At 47.9% G+C, this 27,477-nt stretch overlaps 1 protein-coding gene and 1 long non-coding RNA gene across 2 annotated transcripts in view; one reads left to right on the forward strand and one right to left on the reverse strand.

The window, feature by feature from the left end:
• Positions 1-4,496, reverse strand: part of WNT9A (Wnt family member 9A) — a 31,022-nt gene extending 26,526 nt beyond the window's left edge. The window contains exon 1 of the mRNA XM_036450249.2: positions 4,282-4,496. Coding sequence (XP_036306142.1) covers positions 4,282-4,376 — 95 coding nt within the window. The 5' untranslated portion in view covers positions 4,377-4,496. The remainder of the gene's footprint in view (positions 1-4,281) is intronic.
• A 285-nt stretch (positions 4,497-4,781) lies between these two features.
• On the forward strand, positions 4,782-24,407 carry LOC123652893. The gene is made up of 3 exons (XR_006742445.1): positions 4,782-5,703; positions 21,858-21,865; positions 23,953-24,407. It is a non-coding gene; the product is annotated as an uncharacterized LOC123652893 (long non-coding RNA).
• Positions 24,408-27,477: the final 3,070 nt, after the last annotated feature.

The following is a 27,477-nucleotide window of genomic DNA, read 5'->3' on the forward strand; positions in this document are numbered from 1 at the left end:
CTCCCCTCCAGGGGCCAGCTCGGTACCCCACCTCTGAGAAGCCAGCAGGCATAAAGCCACATGGACCTTCCAGTTGGGCTCTAGGCTCGGTGCATGGAGAAGCAGAGAGTCCTCAGCTTCCTGACACAGCCCCATGACAGCAGCCCCTCCAGAGTGCCACCTCAGAGTAGGGCTGGGACAACCTCCTCAGCCAGGGCCCCCTCCAGGCCCCCAGACCACTCTAGTAACCGGAGAGCCACCTGCACCCTGGCCCCCCACGCAGTCAGGGCTGGGGACCAAGCTAGAAGGCCTGTGAGGGCGGCCTCTGTGTGCTGTCATGGGTCAAGAAGGCAGGTTCTCCTCAGTCCAAGAAAGATCCTGAATACATAAAGCACTCTTACAACTCAACAACAAAAAGAGAAACTCAACCAAAAATTGGGCAAAGGCACGGAACAGACATGTCTCCAAAGAAGACACACCGATGTCCAACAAGCCCATGAACGCCTCACCAGGGATGTGCAAATAAAAACCACCCACCAGGATGGCTAGAATAAAAATCATTAACAATTATAAAACCAGAGAATAACAATCATTGATAGGATAGGAGGGACCTGAAGGCTTTGCTCACTGCAGGTGGGAATGTGACACGCTGCCCTCCACTGTGAGAAAGAGTTTGGTGGCTCCTCAAAATATTAAACACAGAATTATCACGTGACCCAACAATTCCACTTTAGTGTATACCCAGAAGAATTAAAAACATACGTTCCCCCAAAAGACTTGTACACAATGTTCACAGCAGCTTTGCCCACAATAGCCAAAAGGTGGGAACAGTCCCAATATCAACGGAACGGATGGAGGAAAACTGCATGTGTCCATCCAGCGGAATATTTTCAGTCACAAAAAGGAACAAAGCACTAACACACACTATAACATGGATGAATATTGAAAATGATATGCTCAGTGAAACAAGCCAGACACAAAAGGCCACATATCGTATGATTCCATTTCTATGAAACATCCAGAATAGGCAAATCCAGAGACAGAAAGTGGATTAGTGGTTGCCAGGGCTGGGGGTGGGGCGGTGGGATATGAGGTTTCTGGGATGATGAAAATATTCTGGAATTAGATAGAGTGCTGGCTGCATAGCCTTGTGGATGAACTAGAAACCACCGAACTGCTATAACAGGGTAAATTTACAGGATATGAGTTACATTTCAATAACAAAAAGAGCCTCACGCCCAGTTGGCCCCCAGAGGGCCTTCGCTGTCTTTCAAACCTGCTCCAACGCCCCTCACATGCCAATGCCCGCCCTGGCTGGGGGAGTCCTCAGTGCCCAGCCTGGTGCTGCCTCCTCCAAGCAGGCCTCCCAGCAGCCTGGACCAGAGAGGTGGGACCAGCCTGCAGACCTCACAGGAGGGCCCCACCTCCCCAAGCCAGCCTATAAATGCTTCCTGCAGAATGTGGGGTGGGGCGCCAATCCTATGAGACAGCCTCTGGGCTCATGCCACCCCTCCCTACTTCCTCTGAAAAATAAGCAGGTTAGAAGCCACAGGCCTCCACTCACCTGGGGCAGCACTGTGATGCAGGACTAGCAATCCCCCAGGGTCTCTTTGAGGGCTGCCTTAGGATCTCTAGCACCTTCCCCAATAAGCCCCAGACTCGGCCCCTGGCTGCCCGCTCAGGAAGGAGAGGGAGAGTCCCTTCTTGAGCAGGTCTCAGCACACACCTGAGGATAAGGCCAAGGATGGGCCTGGGTGCTGGTGCCCTCCACCCCAATGCAGCCCAAGCTTCCGGCCCACCCAGGTCCCTGAGTGTGTACCCCCAATTCGCCAAAGACTCAGGGCAGCCCTCCTTCTGGGGGCCAGGCTCCCCTCTCTTTCCAAGAGGGCATCTGACCAAGGGGTCTAGGCCCCCCAGCACAGGCACCTCCAAAGCCCCTGGAGGACCAGGTGGAAATGCCACCTGCTAATCATGCCGGAGAAGAAGAGCCAGGCCTGAGAGGAGAGCCAGTGGGCGGCCGGGAAGGTCCTGCCTAGTGGCCAGAGGCCAGAGGAGGGCAGCAGGAGCAGGGCAGCAGCGCATGGGTTGGGTTGCAGCCTCAAGGAGGGGGCAGGGAGGACTCCCACCACCCACGTGACCCTCCCCCAGGCCAGCCTCTCTGGGTTTCTGGGCTGTAACTGGAGCTGCCCTGACTGTGAGCCTCGGTGCCAGGCAGAGATTTCGGAGAGGGGGAAGGGATAAGCGGGCCTGGATCAGGTCCTTCCTCCTGCTCCCTCTGCCCTGCGCGGCGCGGTGAGAGGCCCCCTGGATCCAGACAGACTCTGCCTCCCTTGGGCCATCTCCTCATCCCTCTCCCTCCGGCTTCTGCCCCTTTGCTGGGCCAGGAGAAAGGACTCCAGAGCCCCAGCCCAGCAGGTCACCGTGGGCCAAAGAGGCAGAGCCTCCACACACGGTAGCATAAAGCAGACTGTGTGTTGCCCCCTCTCCTCCTCCCAGGCCTGGCCCTTCCTGGAGCAAAAAGCAGGGCAAGGTCGGCTGGCTGGAGGAGCCATGGAGTGCCGAGCTTTCCCCACACGCCACATGCCCACCAGGACTTTTCTCCGAGAGGGAGCTAAAACACACACTAACCGCTCAAAGACTTCCTCAGAGGCAGAGAGCAGGGAAATCAGAAAGAGGGATGCTGGGGCGGGGGTGGGTGGGTGGGTGGGGGGAGGACACGGGCGGGGAGAGGGCATCTGGGAGCCAAGACCCTAACTTCCCCCTGACTGATCTTCCCCAGGAGGAGTGGGCAGCAGCAGAGTCTAGGCAAAGCACAGCTGGGGCAGACAAGCCAGAGCAGACAAGCCCCGGGTGTGTCTGGAGCCTGGGGAGCAGACCTGCGGCTGGGCCAGGACAGCAAGAAGGCACAGCTGGCTGACAGGCCAGGGTGACTCACCCGTGGACCTGCGGCCAGACGGCCATCCTCTGACCCTCCCTCTGCCCATGAGGGCGAGGGGAAGGCTGCACAGATGGCGCGCGGGGGTGTGCCAGCCTCCACACAGCCTGGGCCCCAGACAGGGCCAGACCCACAGGCAGCCAGGAGAGGGCCTTGGGGTGGGGACTCCAGGTAAGACACGGAGCTGACCCCGAAGGACAACCCAGGAGAAAGGAACAGAAGGAGAAGGAGGGGGGGGACACACAAAGGAAAAGTTTCCCATGAAAATATTTTATTTTCTTTGAGAACAGGATACACCTGCAGGGCTCCTCGCCCAGTCGGCCTCTCCCCGCCCTGGCGGTGCCACATTTCTGGACCAACAGGGCCCTCTGCCGGCCAGGCCACCACCTGCCGGCGCGGGGGCCAGGGGCTAGGGAACAGGTGAAGGGTGAAGGGCGGAGGGTGGCAGCGGGGCGCGGCCGTAGGGAAGGGCACCTCGGACAGATGCCAGGCCGAGAGAATGGGCCATGGCTTCAGGGTCGGGGTGGGGGTGGGGGGAGAGTGAGGAGGCGGAGAAGAGCCGGAGGGCTGCCCTAACGATGCCACCCTACACTTAAGTGTGCCCATATGCGTATCGCCGCGAGGGTCCCCAAAGGTCGCTGGGTTGGATATCCCAGATCTGGGAGCCAGGAATGAGGAAGGGTGGGAAGAAACGGCGGAGAGGGGCGCGCGGAAACCACGCGCGGCCGCCCCGAGAGGCGCCCGGCGCAGCGACCCCCGAGCAGGCGCGGGCAGCGTTCACGGCCCCGCCGGGCCCTGCGCTCCGGCCGGTCCCGCAGACGCGCTCCGGCGAGCCGGGGCGAGGGAGCGTCCGCAGCAAAGCGCAAGAAAAATAAATTCCTCCGGCTTGGAGTTATTTTTTTTCCTTTGGGGCTCAGTACAAGGAACATCTGGATTTTGTACGTATTTTTTTGTTGTTGTTAAATTAACTTCTCGAGGAGAGAAAGGAGGGGGAAGCTGCAGAGGGGGCGGGTGGGCAGGGGCTGGGAGGTTCCAGGCGTTTGGCAAGAACTCAGCGGCCTAAGGGCGCCGGGACCACACCTTGGGGAGCCCGGCGCCCGGCTGCGGCCGCGGCGACGACGACCCCGGAGGCACGGGGGACAGCAGCCCCGCGCCAGCCCGTCAGGTACCCGGGCCCCCGTCCCCACGCCGCGCGGCGGGGACACGGACCCGCGGACCCGGCGACGCGCGCACCGCACACAAACAGCTCCCGGCAGCCCGGCAGCCCCGCCGACCGAGTCCCGCGCACCTGGTGGCGAGCCCCGCGCCGCCGCCGCCCCCGCCCCGGGCCTGCCCGCCCGCCGCCCTCCGGGCCGCCCGGCACCTACCCGAAGTAGGCGGCCGAGGGGCGCAGCGCGGCCAGCAGCAGCGTCAGCGCGAAGGCCACGGCCAGCCAGCGCGCCAGCAGGGGCCCATCCAGCATCTTGCCGCGCCGCGGCGGCTGACCATCGCGCTCCCGGCCCCGCGCAGGGCGCCCCGCGGCCGCCGCCTTCTTATAGCGCCCAGAGCGCCAGGCGGGGGCGGGGCCGCCAGCTGGGCCCGGCCCGCCCCGCCCGGGGCGGGGTCACGCCGGCGCCGGGGGCGGGCCGAAACCCGAGCCCGACGCCGACGCCCGCCGCACCGCCCGCCGCCCGCGGGCCTCGGAGCGCACCCGGCGCCGGCGGAGGGAGGGAGGCGGGCGGGGGGCGCTGGGACCTCGGGACCGGCGGGCGGGGCGGGAGCGCGCAGAGGGCCGCGGAGAGGACGCGCTCCCCGGCGGCCGCGGAGGCGGAGCCGGGGCGGAGCGTAGGCGGCCCGGGTGGAGACGGGGTGAGGGCGGGCGGGGCGGCGGGCGGCGTGGGAGAAGGGGTGGGGACGTCGGGGGCGCTGTGGGGAGAACTCGGGGCTGCGGCGGTGGGAGGGTGGGCCGGAGCGGGCCCGGGGTGGAGCTCGAGGCCGGGACGTCGGGGGTTGGGGCTGCTGGGGACCCGGTGTCTAGCCCCAGCTGAATTGAGTCGGTCCGCTCCCCGGGGAGTTTGGAGGAAAGGGAGCCGGACAGCAGGTGATGTCCGCGCCCTTGGCGAAACCGACTGTTGGGGAAGCGAGGGGCGGGGTTGGGGGCGCTGCTCCCTGGTCTGTTGGCCTGGGGATGGGGCTACCCGGCCAGCTCAGACCCCAGCCGAGAAGCTCAAGCTTTTGGGACATCTGTCTCCCCATCCTTAGATGGAAGATGAGGTAGAGGCTAAAGTCATAGTCACTGCTGATCCTCTGGTGACCCTCTCCTCAGAGTCTCTGTAGAGGGGGAGACTGGAAGAAGGGGGCTCCAGGAGACGAGGGGAAGGCCTGGAGTTGGTAGAGACAGAAAGGAGAAGCAAATCGTGTCACCCTGAGACCCCAAATCTAAATTAAAACAGATGCAGGAGGGGGTGTGGCATCAAGGAGAATCTTGACAAGCCTCCTGGGCTTGGACTTTTCCCTGTCTGCAGCCACAGGCGGGAGGACAGCAGGGCTCTGAGTGCGGCTGAGCGGCACTGGATGCCCACACAGTGTTGGCAGCCTTTCGATGGCAGTGAGGGCCCGAGGCTGGGTCAGCGGGGCAGAGTGCAGCTCCCTATCAGAATCTGAACACGGAGCACCTGCCTTCGGCCCAGTGCCTCAGTCCTTGGTGACCTGTCTCTGGACAGTGCCCAGAGGCAAAGCGAGGGGGTGGGAAACGCACTTCTCAGTGGTCCCGGAGCAGGACACCATTCAGTTCCTGCTTCTCCAGGAAGGTCATCCAGGTGAGCATGCTTGTCCTCCTGGGGAGCTTCCGGTGCATGACTGGGTGGGGGGTGGGCAGGAAGGAGATGGGGTCTGGGCAGATCACTCTCTCTCTCTGGACCTGTTTCCCCATCTGAGACCCATCAACCTCCGGGGAGCTGTGGCTCTTTCTAAGCTGCAGTGTCATGTTGTGGAAGCCCTGTGTGGCATTGCCTCTCCGTTGGTGTGACAGCCATCATTCCTCTCTCCAGAGACCCTCCTGTGGGTGGGGTGCTCCCTTGCCCACTTGGTCACCTCACCAACAGGCTAGCACAAGCGAGAGAGCTCCAGGCCACCCAGGCTGCAGGCCTGGGGTCACCCTGCCCTCCCCACCACAGCGGGCACAGCCTACAGCGCCTCCACCTGAAGGCCTGGCCTCCCACCCGGGAAGTGTGAGGCATGGCGAGGGGGCGCAGAGTGATGACATGTTTAAAGGCACTGAGATGTCGTCCAAGAAAAATGAAGTGTGAGATTGTAAATGTGTGTCTGGAAGGCAGTGCCAGCATTACAAGCAACAGAACTCCCTTCTTGGCGAGCTCGGGGTTCTTGTTAGCTGCCTCCTGAGTGTGAGCAAGAAGGCAGCCACCTGAGGCCCAGCCTGGGACCCATGGGCAGCAGCTAGCACAGGGTCTGGAAAGATGAGCACCTCCTGTGGACTCTGAGCACCACCATGGTCCTGTCAGCTCAGCCAGCCCTAAGCAGCTCCACTGTACCCCACTTGAAACCCCAGATATCAGCAGGAGAGGGATTCCAAGAGACCCCTTCAGTGTGGAACAAGGCCTACAGAAGAACCAGGCTTTACCAGGCCACATGGTGGAGGCAGCGCCTAAGGCAGGCTATGAGGTCTGGGAGAGGCCACCTCAGCCACTGCCCCTGCACCTGGGGAGATGGCAGCTGGTGGAGATGGTACCACCAGCTACCCCCACCTCATCTGGACCTTGGACACAGCCAAGCCTTAACCCCACCACCCATCAGGCCTGCCTACCTTGCCCCATCTCTGCCTGCATTCTACCCCCCACCCCCTTCCAGTTACTGGGGGTGGGGGTGGGGAGGAGTCAAAGTGGCCTTCAAGGCATCTGTGGAGTCCAGCCCTCTCCAGAGGGGACCTTTAAATGCTCCCACCTCTGTGTCTATAGCTACTGCCTCCGCCACACCCAGTCCAGCCCACCTATGCTAACGGGTCACCTGTCACACCTCCCCTGGCCACTCTCCTTCCAGGCTGGAGAAGGAAAGCGAATTCATGAGGAACCGCCATTGACAAGCCAGCACCTGCTCAGTTGATCCTGGATGGTAAACTGAGGCCCAGAGAACTCCTGCTGAAGGAGCAGGGCAAGCTTTGGGACAAATGCCTGAGCCCAGCTTCCCCAGCTCAGGCCCCTCAGACACCATCTCACCGGCCTCAGGCTCAGCATGAGAAGCAATGTTCTCCCCAAGAGCAGATCTCTCTCAACAGGCATGGCGTGCTCTGGCCAATAGCAACGTGGCCCTGCATCAGAGAAGCTGAGCTTTAGGCTTCCTTCATCTCTGTGGCCACCAGGCCTGCCTGGCACAGACTAGCTGGCCAGGAGAGGACAAGTTGGCAGGGACTACAGCTGCCCTGCACAGACCAAGGCAGACAAGGAATGGTCCAGATGGGGCTGGGTTTGTCTCTGCCCTGCACACTTGTCTAACAAGGGTTAGAACATGCACAGCTCCAAGAGGGCTGCATGGTGCCCAGAAGCCGTGTGTGCTCTGCAGCAGAGCCCATTCAGGGATGGGAAGCATCAAGGCAGCAAGCCATGAGTGCTCACCAGACCCCGTGCGTTTGCAGATGTCCAGCTTCATGAGGCCTGGGCCCTGTGAGCTGCCGGGGTCGGCACAACAACAGGTCCTGAGCGTGTTGACACAGGGAAGAGCCTGACCATGCAGAAGGCTGCCAAGGCCTCATCAAACAGCAAAGTCCTGCTAAGTCAGGGGGAGTGGCCACCACGACACCAGGCTGGACGAGGGCAAGCTACCCAACATATGCAGGGCACTATCTGGCGCAATAGCGAGGCCCCAGTGGTCCTTTCAGAAGCCTCCCAGTCCCCTCCTTCTCGGGCCAGAGACAGAGTGGGAGAGGAGGAGGAGACGGGACGGGAGGCCCACCTTCCCAGTTGGCTGGGATGGCCATGCCGCCAGGCTGCTGCCCGGGAGGGGGAGCAGTTCTCTCAGGTGGTCTGGGAGAGTGGGTGAACAGCCGCTTATCAGGAAGCATTGCCTAATTGGGAAGGTTTATGGGGCCAGGCAGGGGGTCTCCCTGGGGGAGACAGCAAAAGCCACTTATGAGTCATTTGAAACTGAGCTGGACAAAGAGCTCAAGGAGAAATGATCCCACCCAGGCTGCCAGTCTGGGCAGAATGAGCTCATAGGCTGTGGAGCATGCGTGCGTGTGTGCATGTGTGTGTGTGGTGTGTGGCTGCGCAGGGTAGGAGGGGGGAGAACACTGGTGCTCAAACAGCTGGGACTGGGAATTGGAGCCCAGCAGGGCCTTCACCACAGCCCTCTCCCTGCATGGCCAGGCTGCCCCCTGCAGGTTGGCAAGGGAAGGGCCCAGCATCCTGGCCTAGCATCCAGTTCATCATCCTCATCCAGCATTCTGGTCCAGCGTGCACACACCCTCTGGACAGTGCCTAGCACAGTACCTTTCTTGGGATGGATGCCAGAGAGATGTGGTTATTCTTCATGGTGGGACACTCTCTGTTGCACGTGTTGGAGACTGGATGTATAAAACGAAATTTTTAACGTATTTCAAAAGTTTTAAAACATTGTTTTTAGAGAAATGTAGATTCACATGCCGTTGTGAAAAAATAAAGAGAACCTTTGTTCCGATCAACCATTTCCCCCAATGGTAGCACCTTGCAAAACCCTAGGACAATATTCCAGGAAATTGACACTGACATAGTCCATTGACCTTGCTGCATGCAGTCATTTGTGTGCACATGCGTCATTCCGTGCACTTTTATTACACATGGAGGAGTTTTTTTTAATATATTTTATTGATTTTTTTACAGAGAAGAAGGAAGAGAGAGAGTTAGAAACATCGATGAGAGAGAAACTTCGATCAGCTGCCTCCTGCACACCTCCTACTGGGGATGTGCCCGCAACCAAGGTACATGCCCTTGACTGGAATCAAACCTGGGACCCTTCAGTTCGCAGGCCGACGCTCTATCCACTGAACCAAAACGCTTAGGGCACACACATGGAGGCTTCTATTTCAACCACCACAGTCATACTGAACATCTCAGCACAGGATCCCTCATACTGCTCCCCCTTCCTCCTGGCACGCTAATCTGCTATCACTTGGTTGTTCAAAAATGCTATACACCTGGAATCATACAGTATGTAACTCAGGATTGGCTTTTGCATTGCGTATAGTTCTCTGGGGATTCACCCAGGTTGTCAAACGTATCTATAGTTCCTGTTTATTGCTTCAAAGCAATTCATTTACGGATGCCCCACGGTCTGTTTAACCATTTGCCCGCTAAAAGACATCTGGGTTGCTTCCAGTTTCTGGCTACTACAAACAAAACTACTATAAACATTCACGTACTAGCGCAGGGTCTGTGTGAACATGGGTTTTGTTTCTCTGGGACCAATGCCCGGGAAGGCAATGGCAGGGTAAGGTGGTTGCATGTTCTATTTTGTAAGAAACTGCCAATGTTTCTAGGCGGGCTGACCATTCGTTCCATCAGTTGTGTGTGAGTGGTCTACTTCCCACCTCCTCATCAGCACTTGGGTTGTCGCTGTGTTTATCTGAGTCACTCTGATAGGGTGTAGTGGAATGTGGTTGTGGTTTTAGCTTTCACTTACATAATGGCTAGTGATGTGGAATAGTAATGATCTTCATCTGCTGTCTGTATCTCTTTGGTGAAATGCTTGTTCATCTTTTGCCCATTTTCTTCTTAGATTGTTTTATATTGAGATACATTAAGGGTATGATACTTTTGTGCCTGCTTTGCGAATATTTTCTCCCAGTCTGTAGCTTGTCTTCTCATCCCCTTCCTATGGGCTTTTGTAGAGCAAAACTTTTTCATATTGATGAAGTGTATCAATGCTTTTTTTTTTTCTATTGGTGATGTCTAAACTCTTTGCCTACCCTAAGATTCTGAAGATTTCTTCTTTTTAAAATACAAGTTCAATGTTTTTACAGTTTACATTTAAGTCCATGATCTGTTTCAAGTCATTTTTTTTTTTTTCTAAACTGTGAGGGTTAGATCGAGGTTCATTTTTTTGACAAGTTGCTCCAGCACCATTTGCGGAAAAGGCTCCTTTCTCCTCGGAAGTGCTTTTGCGCACCTCTCAAAGATCAATTGTGATGTCTGTGTGGGCCTTTTTGCCACTTCTGTTACCTTCCATTTGTCTTTGTGTGTGTACCTCTGCGATAACACACTGCCTTTTTTGTTAAATATATTTTTATTTATTTCAGAGAAGAAGAGAGTGGGAGAGAGAGATAGAAACCTTACTGATGAGATCGAATCATTGATCCGCTGCCTCCTGCACACCCCTCACTGGAGATCGAACTTGCAATCCAGGCATGTGCCCCGACCAGGAATTGAACCATGACCTCCTGGTTTTTATGTTGACACTCAACCACTGAGCCACACAAGCCAGGCCCACACTGTCTTTATTATTATTATTATTATTATTATTATTATTATTATTATTAAATTCATTGTTGAAAGTATTGCATAGGTTCCCTTCCCTCCTCCCCCCCATTGACACCTTCTAGCCTGCCCACAACCCCTTTTCAACCTCCCCCCTCCCTGTTCAAGGCCTTCACCATCCTGTTGTCTGTGTCTACGGGTTACGCATATACGCATACAAGTTCTTTGGTTGATCTCTTCCATCTACCCACCCTCTGCTGCCTTCCCTCTGAGTTTTCCCAGTCTGTTTCGTTCTTTCAAGTCTCTGGATCAATTTGGTTCAACAGTTTATTTTGTAGATTCCACATATGAGTGCGATCAGGTGATACTTGTCTTTCTCTGACTGACTTATTTCGCTCAGCATCATACTCTCCAGGTCCCTCCATGCTGTCTCAAAGGGCAAGAGATCCTTCTTTTTTACTGCTGCTTAGTATTCCATGGTTTGAAGGGACCACAGCTTTTTTTTTTTTTAATGTATTTTTATTGATTTCAGAGAGGAAAGGAGAGGGAAAGAGATAGAAACATCAATGATGAGAGAATCATTGATTGACTGCCACCTGCATGCCCTCCACTGGGGATCAAGCCCACAACCTGGGCATGTGTCCTTGACTGGAATAGAACCTGGGCTTTTCAATCCACAGGCTGACACTCTATTCACTGAGCCAAACCAGCTAGGGCCTGGGCCAAAGCTTTTTTTATCCACTCATCTACTGATGAACACTTGGCTGTTCCAGATCTTAGTGATTGTAAATTGTGCTGCTATGAACATAGGGGTTCATACATTCTTTCTAGTTGGTGTTTCGGGTTTCTTAGGAGATATTTCTAGAAGTGGGATCACTGGGTCAATGGGAAGTTCCATATTAAATTTTTTAGGAAACTCCACATTGGCTGCACCAGTCTGCATTCCCACCAGCAGTGTACTAGGGTTCCCTTTTCTCCACATCCTCGCCAGCGCTGGTAGTCATTTGTTGATTTGTTGGTGGTAACCATTCTGACAGGTGTAAGGTATCATTGTGATACCTCTGAGGATCAGTGAATCTGAGGATTTTTTCATATGTCCCTTGCCCTTTTGTATGTCCACTGTGGAGAAGTGTCTATTTAGGTCCTTTGCCCATTTTTTAAATTGGATTGTTTGTCTTGCTTTTGTTAAGTTGTATGAGTTCTTTATATTTTTTGGTTATTAAATCTTTATCAGATGTATCATTGCCAAGTATGTTCTCCCATACAGTGAGCTCCATTTTCATTTTGTTAGATGGTTTCTTTTGCTGTGCAGAAGCTTTTTATTTTGATATAGCCCCATTTGTTTATTTTCTCCTTAGTTTCCTTAGCCCTAGGACAGTGGTCGGCAAACTGCGGCTCGAGAGCCACATGCCTCTCTTTGGCCCCTTGAGTATGGCTCTTCCTGGGCAAGTCTATTTTGAAGAAGTGGCGTTAGAAGTTTAAGTTTTCAAATTGTTGATATTTGTCTCTGTTGGCTAATGAGTTTGCCAACCACTGTTGGGAGATGTATCTATGAGAGATGTCTGATATTTTGCTGCCGATGGTTTCTTCTATGAGTTTTATGGTTTCACGACTTACATTTTTAGTTTATTCTTGTGTATGGTGTAAGTTGGTGGTCTGGTTTCATTTTTTTGCAAGTATCTGACCAATTATCCCAGCACCATTTACGAAAGAGATTGTCTTGACTCCTTTGTGTGCTCTTGCCTCCTTTGTCAAATATTAATTGAATGTAATGGCTTGGGTTGATTTCTGAGGTCTCTGTTCTGTTTCATTGCTATACATGCCAGTTATTGTGCAGTACCAGGCTGTTTTGATTTGTAGTATAACTTGATATTTGGTATTGTGATCCCTCCAACTTTGTTCTTCTTTCTCAAGATGTCTGTGGCTATTCAGGATCTTTTCTGGTTCCATATAAATTTTTGGCAGTATTTGTTCTAGATATGTGAAATATGTCATTGGGATTTAAAAAGAGATCTCATTGAATCTGTAGATTGCTTTGGGTAGTATGGACATTTTAATTATGTTAATTCTACCAATCCATGAACATGGTATATTCTTCCACTTGTTTATATCTTCCTTTATCTATTTTTTTCAACATCCTCTAATTTTCTGAGTAAAAGTGCTTTACCTCTTTGGTTAAGTCTATTCCTAAGTGTTTTAATTTTTTTTGTTGCAATGGTAAATGGGAATGTTTGTTTAGTGTCTCTTCCTGAGAATTCATTATTGGAGTATAAAAATGCCATCGATATCTGAATATTTATTATATATCCTGCTACATTGCCAAATTCATTTATTAAATCTAGTAATGTTTTGGTAGAGTCTTTAAGGTTTTCTATGTACTATATCATGTCATCTGCAAATAAAGAGAATTTTACTTCCTTTCCAATTTGGATGCCTTTTATTTCTTCTTCTTGTCTGACTTCTGTGGCTAGGACTTCCAAGACTATGTTGAATAAGAGTGGTGAAAGTGAACATCTCTCTCTCTTGTTCCTGTTCTTAGGGGAAATGGCTTAAGTTTTTGCCCATTGAATATAATGTTGGCTATAGGTTTGTCACATATGTCCTTTATTATGCTGAGATATCCCTCTATTCCCCCTTTTGCTGAGAGTTTTTATCAAAAATTGGTATTGTATTTTGTCGAATGCTTTTTCTGTATCTATCAATATGATCATGAAATTTTTCCTATTTCAGGTTGTTGTGATTTATCACATTTATTGATTTGTGAATCTTGTACCAGCCTTGTATCCCTGGAGTAAATCCCACTTGGTCATAATGTATGATCTTTTTAATATATTGCTGAATCCAATTTTCTAATATTTTGTTGAGGATTTTAGCATCTATGTTCATGAGAGATTTTGGCTATTTCTCTGGTTTTGGATTAGGATTAGGATAATGCTGGCCTCATAGAAATGGCTTGGAAGTGTTCCTTCCTCTTGGATTTTTTGAATAGTTTGAGGTATATAGGTGTCAGTTCTTTGAATGTTTGATAAAACTCTTGTATGAAGCCATCTGGACAAGGGCTTTTGTTTGCTGGGAGTTTTTTGATGACTGTTTCTATTCATCAGTTGTTATTGGCCTATTCGGGTTTTTTTATTCTTCCTGATTCAGTTTTGGGAGATTTATATTTTTCTAGGAATTTGTCCATTTCATCCACATTGTCCAGTTTGTAGGCATATAGTTGTTCATAGGATTTTCTTAACAATCCTTTGTATTTCTGTGATGTCAGTGGTTACTTCTCCACTTTTGTTTCTGATTTTTTTTATATATTTTTTTTTTCCAGCGAGGAAAGGAGAGGGAAGAAGGGAGGGAAGGAGGGAGGGAGAGAGGGAGGGAGGAAGGGAGGGAAGAATCAAAGATGATATTTGCATGCCCCACACTGGGGATCAAGCCTACAACCAGGCATGTGCCCCAACCAAGAATTGAACCCCAATCTCCTGGTTCATAGGTTGATGCTCAATCACTGAGCCACTCTGGCCAGGAGTTATTTCTGATTTTATTTATTTGGGTCCTCTCTCTTGATGATTCTGGCAAACAGTTAATCAATCTTGTTTATCTTTTAAAAAAACCAGCTCTTGGTTTCATTGATCATGTATTGTTTTTTTAGTCTCTGTGTCATTTATTTCTGCTCTCATCTTAATTATTTCCCTCCTTATACTTTAGGCTTTTCTTGTTCTCTTTCTAATTCTTTAAGTTTTAGGGTTAGTTTATTATTAATTTTTCTTGTTTTTTGAGATAGGCCTGTAGTGCTATGAACCTTCTTCTCAGGACTGCTCTTGCTATGTACCAGAGATCTTGGGTTGTTGTGTGTTCATTGTCATTTGTTTTCAGGAAGTTTTTTATTTCTTTCTAGATTCATTGGCAACCCATTCACATATAATAATAAAAGTATAATATGCAAATTAGACCAGACAGCTGAACAACCTTCTGGACGTCCTTCTGAGTTAAGCTATGGCAGTAAGGGCCAATGCAGAGGTGGTTAGGGGCAATCAGGCAGGCAAGTGAGCAGTTAGGGGCAATCAGACAGGCAGGCAAGCAGCTAGGCGTGATCAAGCAGGCAGGCAAATGGTTAGGGGTGATCAGACAGGCAGGCAGGCAGGCAAGCAGTTAGGAGCCAGCAGTCCTGGATTGTGAGAGGATGCAGGCCAGGCTAAGGGACGCTCCTCCCATGTGTACAAATTTCATGCACTGGGCCTCTAGTTATTTAATAACATGCTATTTAGCCACGTGTTTGAATGTTTTTTACTGTAGTTGATTTCTAATTTCATTCTGTTGTGATCTGAGAAGCTGCTTGATATAATTTCAATCTTCTTAAACTTGTAGAGACTTGTTTTGTGTCCTAACGTGTGGTCTATCTTTGAGAATGACCCATGCACACTTGAGAAAAATGTATATTCTTAAGTTTGGGGTGAAATGGTCTATAAATGTGAATTAAATCCATCTGATCCAGTATGCCATTTAGAATCACTGTTTACTTGTTAATTTTTTGTCTGAAATATCTATCCAGTGAAGACAGTGGGTGTTAAAGTCCCCAATGTGACTGTATTGCTGTCGGTCTTTCCCTTAAGGTCCTTTAGAAGTTGATTTTATATATATATTTTCCTATATTGGGTGCATATATGTTTACCAGGGTCATATTCTCTTGCTGGATCAATCCCTTTAGTATTATGTAGTGACCCTTGTTGTCTCTTGTGATTGCCTTAATTTTTTTTATTGGTTATGGCAGCGTTTTTCAACCGCTGTTCCACTGCACAGAGATGTTGCCTGGTGTGCCGTAGGTGCAGACAAGACAAGAATTTTGTAATTTTTCACTATTTTGTTTACTTAATATTTCATAATAAAGTAATTATAAAATACTTTATTTGTGTTTATTTGATTCCTATTCAAGAGAATTACTTTATATATAGTCAATATAGGCACAGAGTTAAATTTTTTAACATTTTCTAATGGTGGTGTGCCTCGTGATTTTTTTCATGAAACAAGTGTGCCTTTGCCCAAAAAAGGTTGAAAAACACTGGGTTATGGTATCATATAATTGTCCTCATTCCCCCATTCCCATCCCAAACCCCTCCCCACATATGCCCCCACCTCCCTGTTGTCCATGGCCATTTGTTAGGCTTATATGCATGCACACAAGTCCTTTGGTTGATCTCTCCCCCTTACCCCCACCCTCCCCTACCTTTCCTCTGAGGTTTGAGAATCTGATCGCTGCTTCTCTTTCTCTGGGTCTGTTTTTGTTCATCAGTTTATGTTGTTCATGATTTCCTCTAGATGTGTGAGATCATGTGATCCAAGAAATACCCTTGTAAGAACTGAAACTGAGACAAGCCATAATGGTTATGCTTAGAGACAAATGAATCAGTCTGTAGTGAGTTCCTTTCTGGGCCATCAGTTCTCTTGAGTCCCAATTTCAAAGTCAAACAGTTCCTTATGTGTACATGTCAGCCATGATATTTCAGATCTAGTTGGTGGACAAATGGTGGTGATGTAGGTCCAACTGTCTCTGGTTTGATCCTGGGCATAATTTTGAAGTCTTTTTTGTCAGATGTGAGTATTGCTACCCCAGCCTTCATTTTTTTTTTTTTTTCATTTCCATTTGCATGGAAAATTTTTTTCTATCCTTTCGCTCTCATCCTGTGTGTCTTTAGTTCTGAAGAGGGTCGCTTGTAGATAGCATTTGTTGAGTAATATTTTTGTATTTATTCAGCTATCCTATTATTTTTATTAGATCATTTAATCCATTTACATTTAAGGGTATTATTGATAGGTACTTATGTATCGCCATTTTAATTCTGTCTGCCTATGTTGTTTCTCTCTCTCTCTCTCTTTCTCTCTCTCTTTCTCTCTCACGCTCTCTCTTCTCATTTCATTATTAATAGAAATGCTAGTCCCTTCAGCATTTCTTGCAGTACTGGTTTGGTGGTGATAAACTCCTTTAGCCACGTGTGTGTGTGTGTGTGTGTGTGTGTGTGTGTGTGTGAAGCTCTTTATTTCACCATCAGTTTTGAATGATAGCTTGCTGAATCTTGATTTCAGATCCTTTCTATTCATTACCTTGAGTACTTCAAGTGATTCCCTTCTGACCAGTAGAGTTGCTGATGACAAATCAGCTGACGAACTTCTGGGAGCTCCTTTGTAGGTGATAAATTGCTTTTCTCTTGCTGCCTTAAAGATTCTATCTTTGTTTTTTATTTTTAGCATTTTAATTATGATGTGTCTGGGCAGGGGCCTTTGGGGTTCTTCTTGTTTGGGACTCTCTATGCCCCCTGAACTTGTGTGACTTTTCCTTTCACCAGGTTAAGGAAGTTTTCTGCCATGAGTTTCTCAAACACATTATCCCTTGCTTGCTTTCTTCTCCTTCTGGCATTCCTATTATGCAAATATTGTTATGTTTCATTTTGTCCCATAGGTACCTTAAGCTGTCCTCCTGTTTTTCAATTGTTTTTTTTTCTTTCTTTCTTTTTGGTTCTCTGATTGCTTGATTTTTTTCTACTCTGTCTTCTAATTCACCAATCTGATCCTCACTCCTAATCTGCTGTTTATTCCTTCCACTGTGTTACTAGTGCTATGTCCTTCTTTAGTTCTGACTGGTCTTTTTTCATAGTTACTATATCTTTTCTCATGCTGTTGAGCATCTTTGCCATCATTATTCTCGACTCTATATCTGATAAATTTCTTATCTCCATTTTGTTTGGTAATAAGAGAATTCTGGAGAATTCTCTAGTTAATTCATTTGGGGGTTGTTGGTATGTTGTTGTTGTTTTGTTGTTGTTGTTGTTGTTGTTTTTTATCTCCCCATTAGGGCTTCCTGCTTGTCTTTGTATCTGTGTATTAGGTAGATCTGCTATGACTCCAAATCTCTAGTGCAGGACTATGTCAGATGCTATTTCTGACTGGCCCTGAGTACTCTGTTTGAAGCTGTCAACAATTCAGAGGGGTTCCCTCTGCTGGGGCTGTGTGTCTTTTAAAAAGGATCAAGACATGCACAAGGGTCTGCTTTTCCTAATCTTGGGCCCAGAAGGTGATCAGGCAAAGATTCAAAGCCTCCAGAGACCCATCTCTGCCTGCAGTCTGATTTCATTCATGTTTGATTAGTCTCAGGCTACCAACCACAGGATGGAGCAAGAGGTGTTCCAACAGGATTAAGCAGCTGCTTTCCCCCAGGAGGAAAATCGCCTGGATAGCAAAGGTCCACAGAGAAAGATCTCCTATGCAGCATGAGTGAATGACTCGGCACAGAAACCAGGATGGCTGCCCTCTACGCTCGAACCCTCAAGCTCCCAACTCTGGTCTGTTCTCACACATCTCCATTCCACACTGTCCTCCTTCTGCCAGAGCCCAAGGTGAGTGACTGCACAAAATTTTTGTGTGTTGGCCCTTTAAGAGGGTGACTGCATTTTTGCTGTCTCTGACTGGCTGACAGAAGCCCTGCTTTTCATAGCCAGGTGTTATATGAGCACCTTTACCAGTTCTGGTTCTCAGAGTTTTTGGTGGGAACCCTCCACAGCTGAGATATTGCTCCAGATCTTCAGCTGTTGTCTGTGGGACCCAGATAGCCCTTTCACATTTCCACATTTCCTTAATTACCATTCTTTATGCAGTCTCCACTTTCTGTCCTTAGTTAGCAGCATTCTCTTCAGCTAGTCTCCAGTTGATTTTTCAGGGTGGTGTTTCTATATTTTAGTTTTATTTCCATTTTGGTCCAGAAGAATATCAGTATAGCTTCCATTTACTCCGCTGCCATTTTTAAGCCTCGGATACCACACTGTCTTAATTATTGTACTTTAAGTGTAAAGCAGCCTTAATGTTGGGTAGAGTGATTCTTCTACCTATTTTTCAAGACTGTTTATCTGTTCCAGGACCTGCACCCTACCATATAAATTTTAGAATAAACTTGTCTGTGCCAACAAGAAGCTTTGCTAGGATTGTGATAGGAATCTCATGCTAGACCTGGAGACTAATGTGGGGAGAATGGAGTCCTCCAGTCCACAAACACAGAATATGTTTTTATTTAGTTAGGTTATCTTCGACTTTTTCTGTCAGCATGTTGTAATCTGAGCAAACAGATTTTACACACGTTGTGTTCGGTTTGTAACTTTTGTTTTCTTTGGAGTGGTTATAAACAATGCTGTGTGTTGCACCCCAGTTCCCACATGCTCACTGTGAGTATCTGGAAATGTGGTTGAGTTTTGTGCATTGTTCTTGTATCCTGCAACCTTACAGAACTCACTTAGTTTTAGGTTTTTTTAGGGGGAGGATTTTAGATAATCATGTCATCTGCCAACAGAAACTTTTTTCTTCCTTACTTATGTGTATGTTTTTATTCTTTTTCTGTCCTATTGCACTGACCAAGACTTCCATCACAGTGTTTAATAGTTGTGGTGAGAACAGACATCTCTGCCTTGTTCTCACTCATAGGGGAAAGCATTCATCTTTCTCCACTAAGTATGAAATGAGTTATAAGGTTAGTAGAGGTATTTCCCCTCTATTCTTATTTGCTGAAAGTTTTGTCATGAGTGGGTGTTGGAATTTTTCCAAATGCTTTTTCTGCAATGATACAATCATATGGATTTTTTTTCTTTAGCTTGTTGATATGATGAATTACATTGATTGACTTTAAATGCTGACTCAGACTTACATACCTAGTATGAATCCCACTTGATCATGGTGTATAATTCTTTTCATACATTGCTAAATTCAATTTGCTAATATTTTGTTGCAGATTTTTGCTTCTATGTTCATAAGGGATATTAGTTTGTAGGTTTCTCTTTTTTGCACAATCTGCCTGGTTTGGGTGTCAGGCAGGGTAATACTAGCTTTCTAAAATGAGTTGTGAACTATTACCATCTCCTCTATTTCCTAGAAGGTATTTCATAAAATTGGTGTTATTTCTTCTTTAATTGTTTGATAGAGGTCTCCAATGAAACTATGTGAATATGAAGATTTCTTTTCTTGGTGCCTCTTTTTTTTTTTTTTTTTTTTTCAATTACAGTTGACATTCAATATTATATTAGTTTCAGGAATACAACACAGTGGTTAGGCATACAAAGTTATTGCAATATTATTGACTACTAAAGGCCCAGTGCATGAATTCGTGCATAGTTGGGGTCCAGTGGGGGGGGGGGGGGTGTTGCTAGGACATATCAGCTCTCCAAGAGGGAACTGGGACACCCTTGCTGGCCTGGGATCCGGATTTATCCCGCTGATGTTCACACTTGTTGTCCGAGCCACCTGGCGGCCACTTTTATATCCTTTCTCCCTTGTGGAGTGACTAGAGAGGGGAAGCGGCCATGGTGCAGGAGGCCTACTTCCAGGAGGCCGGCAGCACTGTCGGGATCATGCTGGTGGCTCTATTCCATCGGTGCCTGGCCCATTCTCTGGAGACTGAACATCCAGGACTATTGAGAAAGTGGCTGTCACAGGTGGACCGCCAGGACGGGTCTATCATCTGAGCAGTGCTCCCACTGTGGGAGCACACTGACCACAAGAGGGCAGCTCCTGCATTGAGCATCTGCCCCTGGGTCAGTGCACATGATAGCAACTGTTCGTTTCAGTCATTCCTGTTGTTCAGGTCATTTGGTTATTCTATCACTTAGGCTTTTATATATATAGATGCTCCCTATGATGTACTTTGTGTTCCCATGACTGTGTTGTAATTGCCAATTATACTTCTTACTCCCTTCACCTTTTTACCTAGTCCCCCCACCCTTTCCATATGGCAACTATTAGTTTGTATCTACTAGTATAAGTCTGTTTCTTATTTACATCAATTTTTAAAAAATGATAATAGGACTATTCATGTTGTTTATTTCATCTTGGTTGAGTTTTGGTAGTCTAGTTTGGGAGGAATTGGTCAATGTCTCCTAAGTTGTTTAATTTATGAGTAGAAAGTTGTTCATAGCATTACCTTATAATCATGGTAATGTCCCCGTTTCATCCTGATATTGATGATTTGTGGTTTCTCTCTTTTTATCTTCTTCAGTCTTACTAGAGGTTTGTAAACATTATTGATTTTTTTTTTTTTTGAAGATCCAGCTTTTTGTTTTACTGATTTTTCTATTGCTTTCCTCTTATTACTTGCTTCCTTCTTGCTTTGGTTTTATTTTGCTCATCTCTTTCTAGAAGTTTCTTAAGACAGGAACTTAGAATATTGACTTGAGAAATGTCCCATTTCATGTAAGCATTCAGGGCTATAAACTTCCCTCTCACTACTTTAGCTGCATCTCACACACATATTTGATATGTTGTATTTTCATTATAATTTCCAAATTTGTGTACATCAAACAATAGAGCCTCAATATCCATGAAGCAAAAACTGTTAGAGCTGAAGGGAGATGTAGACAAGGGCATCAAGGAATTCAACAACCCAAGAAGTCTGATTGACACCTATACAGCAGCATCAGAATGTGCCTTATTTTCAAATGGCTGTGCAACATTGACCAATCTGAGCAAATGTAAAAGGAATGAAATCACTGGGGTTTATTCTCTGACCACAGTGGAATCAAACTAGAAATAAGTGCCAGAAAAGCACCTGGAAATTTTTCAAACACTTAAGCTAAACAACACCTATTCTTTTTAAATTGATTTTAGAGAGGGAGAAACAATGATTTGCCATTTCACTGGTTTACGCATTCATTGGTGATTCATATATGCCCTAACCAGAAATCAAACTCACAACCTTGGCTTATCAGGATGATGCTTCAACCAACTGAGCTACCTGTCCAAGGCTACAACACATAACCCATGGGTCAAATAGTCTCAAAGGAAATTAAAACATACATTTTTCAAATTTTGGGGTTTTTTGTTTGTTTGTTTGTTTTAAACATATTTTATTGACTTTTCAGAGAAAGGGATAGAGAGTTAGAAACATCAATGAGAGAGAAACATCGATCAGCTGCCTCCTGCACACCCTCCCCCCACCACACTAGGGATGTGCCCGCAACAAAGGTACATGCCCTTGACCGGAATCAAACCTGGGACCCTTCAGTCCACAGGCCAACGCTCTATCCACTAAGCCAAACCGGTTTCGGCAAATTTTTGCTTTTTAATTAAATCATAAATAGTCTATTCCCTAATTTGATGCTAACATCTGATGTAAGAAAAGATTTTGTATGAATAATCTACTCCAAACCAGAAATCTGAATGGGCTCTTCTTCCTTGGTTCATCCACCACTGGTAAAGATAGTGCCCCTAGCACATGGTCCCGGTCAGTGAGCACTGAGCCATGCCCACCACAGACCCACCAGAAAAAGTGGACAGGTGCTAAGACCGAATGACTGTTCCTACCTGGAGCATATGTGGAAGAGGCACTATGCCCACTCAGGGGCTGGGCTGACACATGCCATGATCAAGGCCTGCCTCCTGCTCCTAAAGGCCCCTCCTCAGGGCTGGAGTCCAATGTCTGCAGACTCATGGCATTCAGGCTCTTCCCTTTCCCCTCTGGCCTATGGGGCTCTAACACTGAGACCATCATGTTCAGTCAGGTGCCCCTCTCCTGGGGTTTGCCAGTTCACAAGAGGAGATGTGGAGTCATGCCAAGCCTCCCCAGTGGTCAGCAGCATCCCTGGAATTGGCCCTGACCCAGGAGCAACTTCAATGTTACCAGGTTCCTCTGAAGCCAGGGAGTCAGGGCTGTCAGCTTAGTAGGGATCCAGATGCCAGCAGCAGCGGAGAGACAGGGATCCTGAGGAGCCTTCACTGTGGGAGCCTGAATCACAGCCCACCAGATTGGACCTGTCTTTCCCATGACTTCATCCTGCAGACTCAGCAGCCTGGATTCCTGAGATGTAGGTGCCAGGCCATGTGGTCCACTGTATCTTTTGGACCCTCCAGCCGGCCAGGGTGTGCTGACTACAGGGCAGAGAGCAGCAGCACCCCCTGCAAGGACACCTGATTTACCTCCATCTCCTCCTGCCTGTGTGCAGTCTGGTCTTAATCACAAAGGTGGCACCTCTTCAGGCAGTCTGTCTCTGCTCCAACTTGACCTATGGTGGGAAGAATTTCCTGAGATGCTGGGTGCCAGGTGAGGTGCTCTTCTGTCAGTGAGGGGGACTGCTGGTGTCACAGCTGGGCCAGCGGGGCCCAACAGGTGTCCTCCTGGGCCAGACCACAAGTTGGTTCTGTCTACGTCTGTGTCCCTCCCAAGTGCCAGTCCAGCCCTGTGGCCACTGTGAGGTGGGCAGAGGTTTAAATGTGCAGCAGGGATATATTGACTGAAAACCGATTTAAGGAGAACAAATTAACTATCTGAAAAAGTCACACAAGCCTGGCTTTGCCATAAACAATTTTCAGGTGGATTAAAGGAACATTAAAATAATGAAAATAAAATACAGGAGTGTTCCAATACAGTGAGAAAACTCTTCGTCAGCATAGGAAGAAAATACTGGCAAAGGCAGGGTAAAATGCACATTTTTTTGTAGGGCTCACTAACCACATCAAAACTTTGACCCAGTCTCTAGGCGTTTATGCTAGAAAAATAACAGAGAGGCACAAACACTGTAGGCAGGGATAGTTATCAAAGCATCATTTGTAATAGTACAAAATTATAAACAGTATAAGCGCCCTCCAGAGGGGATCCATTTTCAAATAACATTTCCAGGACAATTTAACTGTCTAAAGACATGAGACAATTTCTGGCTAAAGATGACTGCTGAGCCCACACATTGACTTCTTCCTCCCCAGACCTTGCTAAAATGATGATAAACGAAGAACATGGAAGACCTATGGGACAAAGTGGCCTGGAGAAGTGGAGGAGAGACGACAACAGATTTTTGAGAGGAAGAACCCAGACCACTGATTTGGCCAAGTGGAGAGCTGCTGCCAAAAGGAGAGTGGGTCTCCCGGGCACAGCTCTGGGGACAAGCATGGCTGGCAGGAGGACGAGGTGGAAAAGGGGGTGTGGAGGCAGGCTAACTGTCTGCACTGGGGAGACTTCTGCTCCAGCCAAGATGAAGTAATAGGGACCAGATTTACCCTACCCCTTAAACAACAGAGAAATAGACAACGTTGATGGAAAGGTTTTGGACGTTAGACAGCAGGCAGCATAGAGCAGTGACCCCGAAGGGTGAACAGTGCAGTGAGCCCAGGTTCCCACATGTAGAACAGGCAGGGGTCCAGACCGAGTCCCAGACTGAGGAGACAGCCAGAATCCAGGAGACTGTTATGGCTATGTTGTGCCGCCTCCCTTCAATTCACATGTTGAATTCACATGTTGTGCCCCCTCCCTTCAATTCACATGTTGGAGCCCAGCCCCCAGGACCTCAGGGTTACTGTATTTGGATAGGGGCTTTTACAGAGGTGATAAAGGTGAAATGAGGCCATCAGGTTGTCCCTAGTCCAGAGAGGGAGAGAGTAGAAGTGAGATTGGGGCCCTGTGAGATGAGGGGGAATCGGGTGGTCCAGTCCATGCCTACCACCCTGCTGTGCCTCGGTTTGCCCATGTAGTGCAAGGTTGGGCATTTGAGCTGAGATTCTGTGACTCTCAGAAATGACACATTGCCTAGGAGGGCCAGGCCTGAAGCAGGATGTGTGTAACCAACATCTGTTTTTCCAATGTCACAGTTTTTCCCAGGATCAAGGATGGGTGGAGACTGCTGCTCCCTGAGTTAATTCTCTGACAGACCCAGCTGACTGGTCCATGGCGGAGAAGTGCCTTTTACTAACTCTAGTGTCCACCTCAACCAGGCAAGCTCCCCACTGTGGTTTTCCCGTCTGAGCAAAGCAAGCTGAATGCATGTGCCCCATTTTCAGTGCCTGGAGGTCACTGGAGAGGCCAGAGTGCAGAAGAGCCAGGGGACACCAGAGAATCAGAAAGACACCAGGGAAGCAGATCACACAGGGCCTTGTGCTGCGCAAGCAGCCATACAGGTCTGGAGCCCAGGGTGTGGTCTCTAGGGCTGAGGGGCAAGGATAGGATCAGGAACTGTTGGCCATGTGCTTGGACCAGAGAGCTGGCGGTAGCAGACAGGCTCTGGCCATCCTACAGGGAGCGCTCACAGGCCTCCCAACACTTGGGACAATGGACTACGGTTCTGCCAGTAACATGAAGAAGACCAATGGGACAAAATGACCTGGAGAAGTTCAGCTAGTTCTGTCCCCAGTCCAGCGTTCTGGTGAGAATGCAACTGCCCACCCTTGTTATCTGCCTGGCGGGGCCCTGTGCAGAGGGCTCAACCACACTGCACCAACTTTGTCTCCTGACGACATGATACATGAGTGTTTTAAACTCGCCTTTTGCTGATTTTTTTTCATGGCAACCAACAACAAATATAACTGGTGCTGAGCTTCAAGGGATCTCTTCAGACACGACTTTGCACATTGATGTTAATGTAGTTTTCAGCAGGCAAAGGCCACATAAGTCACGGATCTCTCCAGGCTGCCCCACATTCTAGTGACCACTCCTTCTCTCCACCTCCTATTTTGCCACCCAGAAAAGACTGTTGGGAGACCTGATTGCTGACAGATCCTTTCAGAATCACTCATCACAAGTCCAGGACATTTAAAAAGCCCTCCCTCAACCTGGGACTCTCGACAGCTCCCCAGGCAGCATGAATCAGAACACTCAACCCAGCTTCAGTATAAGGAGACCTCTGGAGGTCTATCTGACAGAGAGCTTTGAGTGTTCCAGTCTTGCCCACTCCCACCAATCTAAACCTGACACAGAACTCAGTTATAGATTCTGACCCCTGCTTCTTGTGTCCACAGATGAGTTCATTTCAGAGCTATGCAAAAGCCCCAGGATGGGGTGTAATTACACTCCTAGGCAGGTGGAGAGCGCTTATTGGGTCCTACACTGTCCTGCCAGGTGCCTGCCATACCATCGAAGCTAAGAGTAACAGTCCACACAAATGGCTCACAGCATCTTTGAAGGGTCTGGACCCTTTGCTCATCCCGCACCCTCTTGGCCTCATGGGTTGACCCAGACCTAGGCTGCCTCTGGCCCTTCCTAATTCACTATGCTTGACAGGGCTGGAGGCCCCAGAGGACAAAAATCTGGAAATGCCACTATTTCAGAATAAAGGCCACCTGACACTAGACCATCTGAAGTTGAAGCAGCATGGCCCATCACTCAGGGACCTAACATGAAACATGAACAGGATATTGGTTCCAAAAGAACCAAGTGAAACAGGATGTGAGAGGTGGAGAGAAGGCAGGCTGCCAGGGCTTTGGGATCTGAGGGAAGATGCTACAATGAGTCCTATACTCCTTCTGTCCATAGATCCTAACATGGGTGCTAGAGAACCCAAAAGGCCAGTGATAACAAGGGGTGCAGACCAAAGAACCCTATGAGAATCTGCCTCAGAACATTTCACCCCAAAACTGCAGAATGTACATTCTTCTCAAGTGCACATGGGTCATTCTCAAAGATAGATCACGTGTTAGGATACAAAATAAGTCTCTGCAAGTTCAAGAAGATTGAAATCATATCAAGCATATTCTCATATCGCAATAGCATGAAACTAGAAATTAACTACAATAAAAACATTCAAGCCGGAACCGGTTTGGCTCAGTGGTAGAGCGTCGGTCTGCGGACTGAAGGGTCCCAGGTTCGATTCCAGTCAAGAGCATGTACATCGGTTGCGGGCACATCCCTGGTAGGGGGTGTGCAAGAGGCAGCTGGTCGATGTTTCTCTCTCATTGACGTTTCTGGCTCTCTATCTCTCTCCCTTCCTTTCTGTAAGAAATCAATAAAATATTTTATTTTTTTTTTAAATTCAAACATTCGGAGGCTAAATAGCATGTTAATGAGCAGTGAATGGATTACCAATGAGATCAAGAAAGAAACCAAAAATTTCTTGGACACAAATCAAAGTGAACACCTGAGAAAAAAATCTATGGGACACAGCCAAAGCAATCCTCAGAGGGAAGTTTATAGTGCCACAAGCCTATCTCAAGAAACAAGAAAATTTAATAATAAACTTTTTTACACTACAACTTAAAGAATTAGAAAGAGAACAATAAGAAAAGCCTAGAGTAAGTATAAGGAGGGAAATAATAAAGATAAGAGCAGAACTAAATGACATAGAGACTAAAAAGAACAACACAAAAGATCAATGAAACCAAGAGCTGGTTCTTTGAAAAGATAAACAAGATTGATAAAATATTAGCCAGACTCATCAAGAGATAAAGAGAGAGAACCCGAATAAATGAAATCACAAATGAAATAAGTAATGTAATAACTGACACCACAGAAATGAAAAGGATTGTAATAAAATATTACAAAGAACTGTATGCCAAAAAATTGGCCAAAACCGGTTTGGCTCAGTGGATAGAGGGTTGGCCTGCAGACTGAGAGGTCCCGGGTTCGATTCCGGTCAAGGGCATGTACTTTAGCTGTGGGCACATCTCCAGTAGGGGGTGTGCAAGAAGCAGCTGATCAATGATTCTCTCTCATCGATGTTTCTAACTCTCTATTCCTCTCTCTTCCTCTCTGTAAAAAATCAATAAAATATATTTTTTTAAAAAATTGGACAACCTGGGTGACATGGACAAAACCCTAGAAACATACAATCTTCCAAAACTGAATCAGAAAATCTGCATAGACCAATAACAATTAAGAAAATTAAAACAGTAATTTAAAAAACTCCCACCAAATGAAAGTCAAGGACCTGACAGCTTCACAGGGGAGTTTTATCAGTCAGTCAAAGAACTAATAATCCTCCTCAAACAATTTTTTTAAAAATCAGTAGGAAGGAACACTTCCAAGTTCTTTTTATGAGACCTGCATTATCCTAATTCTAAAACAAGATAAAGACACTACAAAGAAAGATAATTCAGGCCAGTATCCCTGATGAACATATATGACAAAATCTTCAACAAAATATTAGCAAATTGGATCCATATATATATAACATATATTTTATTGATTTTTTACAGAGAGGGAGAATGAGAAACATTGATCAGCCACCTCCTGCACACCTCCCACTGGGTATGTGCCTGCAACCAAGGTACATGCCCTTGACCAGAATCGAACTTGGGACCCTTGAGTCAGCAGGCCGATGCTCTATCCATTGAACCAATCCGGTTTCAGCTGGATCCACCAATATATTAAAAATATTATTCACCATGACCAAGTGGGATTATCCC

The sequence above is a fragment of the Pipistrellus kuhlii genome, unplaced genomic scaffold (assembly GCF_014108245.1).
Source record: "Pipistrellus kuhlii isolate mPipKuh1 unplaced genomic scaffold, mPipKuh1.p scaffold_m20_p_21, whole genome shotgun sequence".
Lineage (NCBI taxonomy): Eukaryota > Metazoa > Chordata > Mammalia > Chiroptera > Vespertilionidae > Pipistrellus > Pipistrellus kuhlii.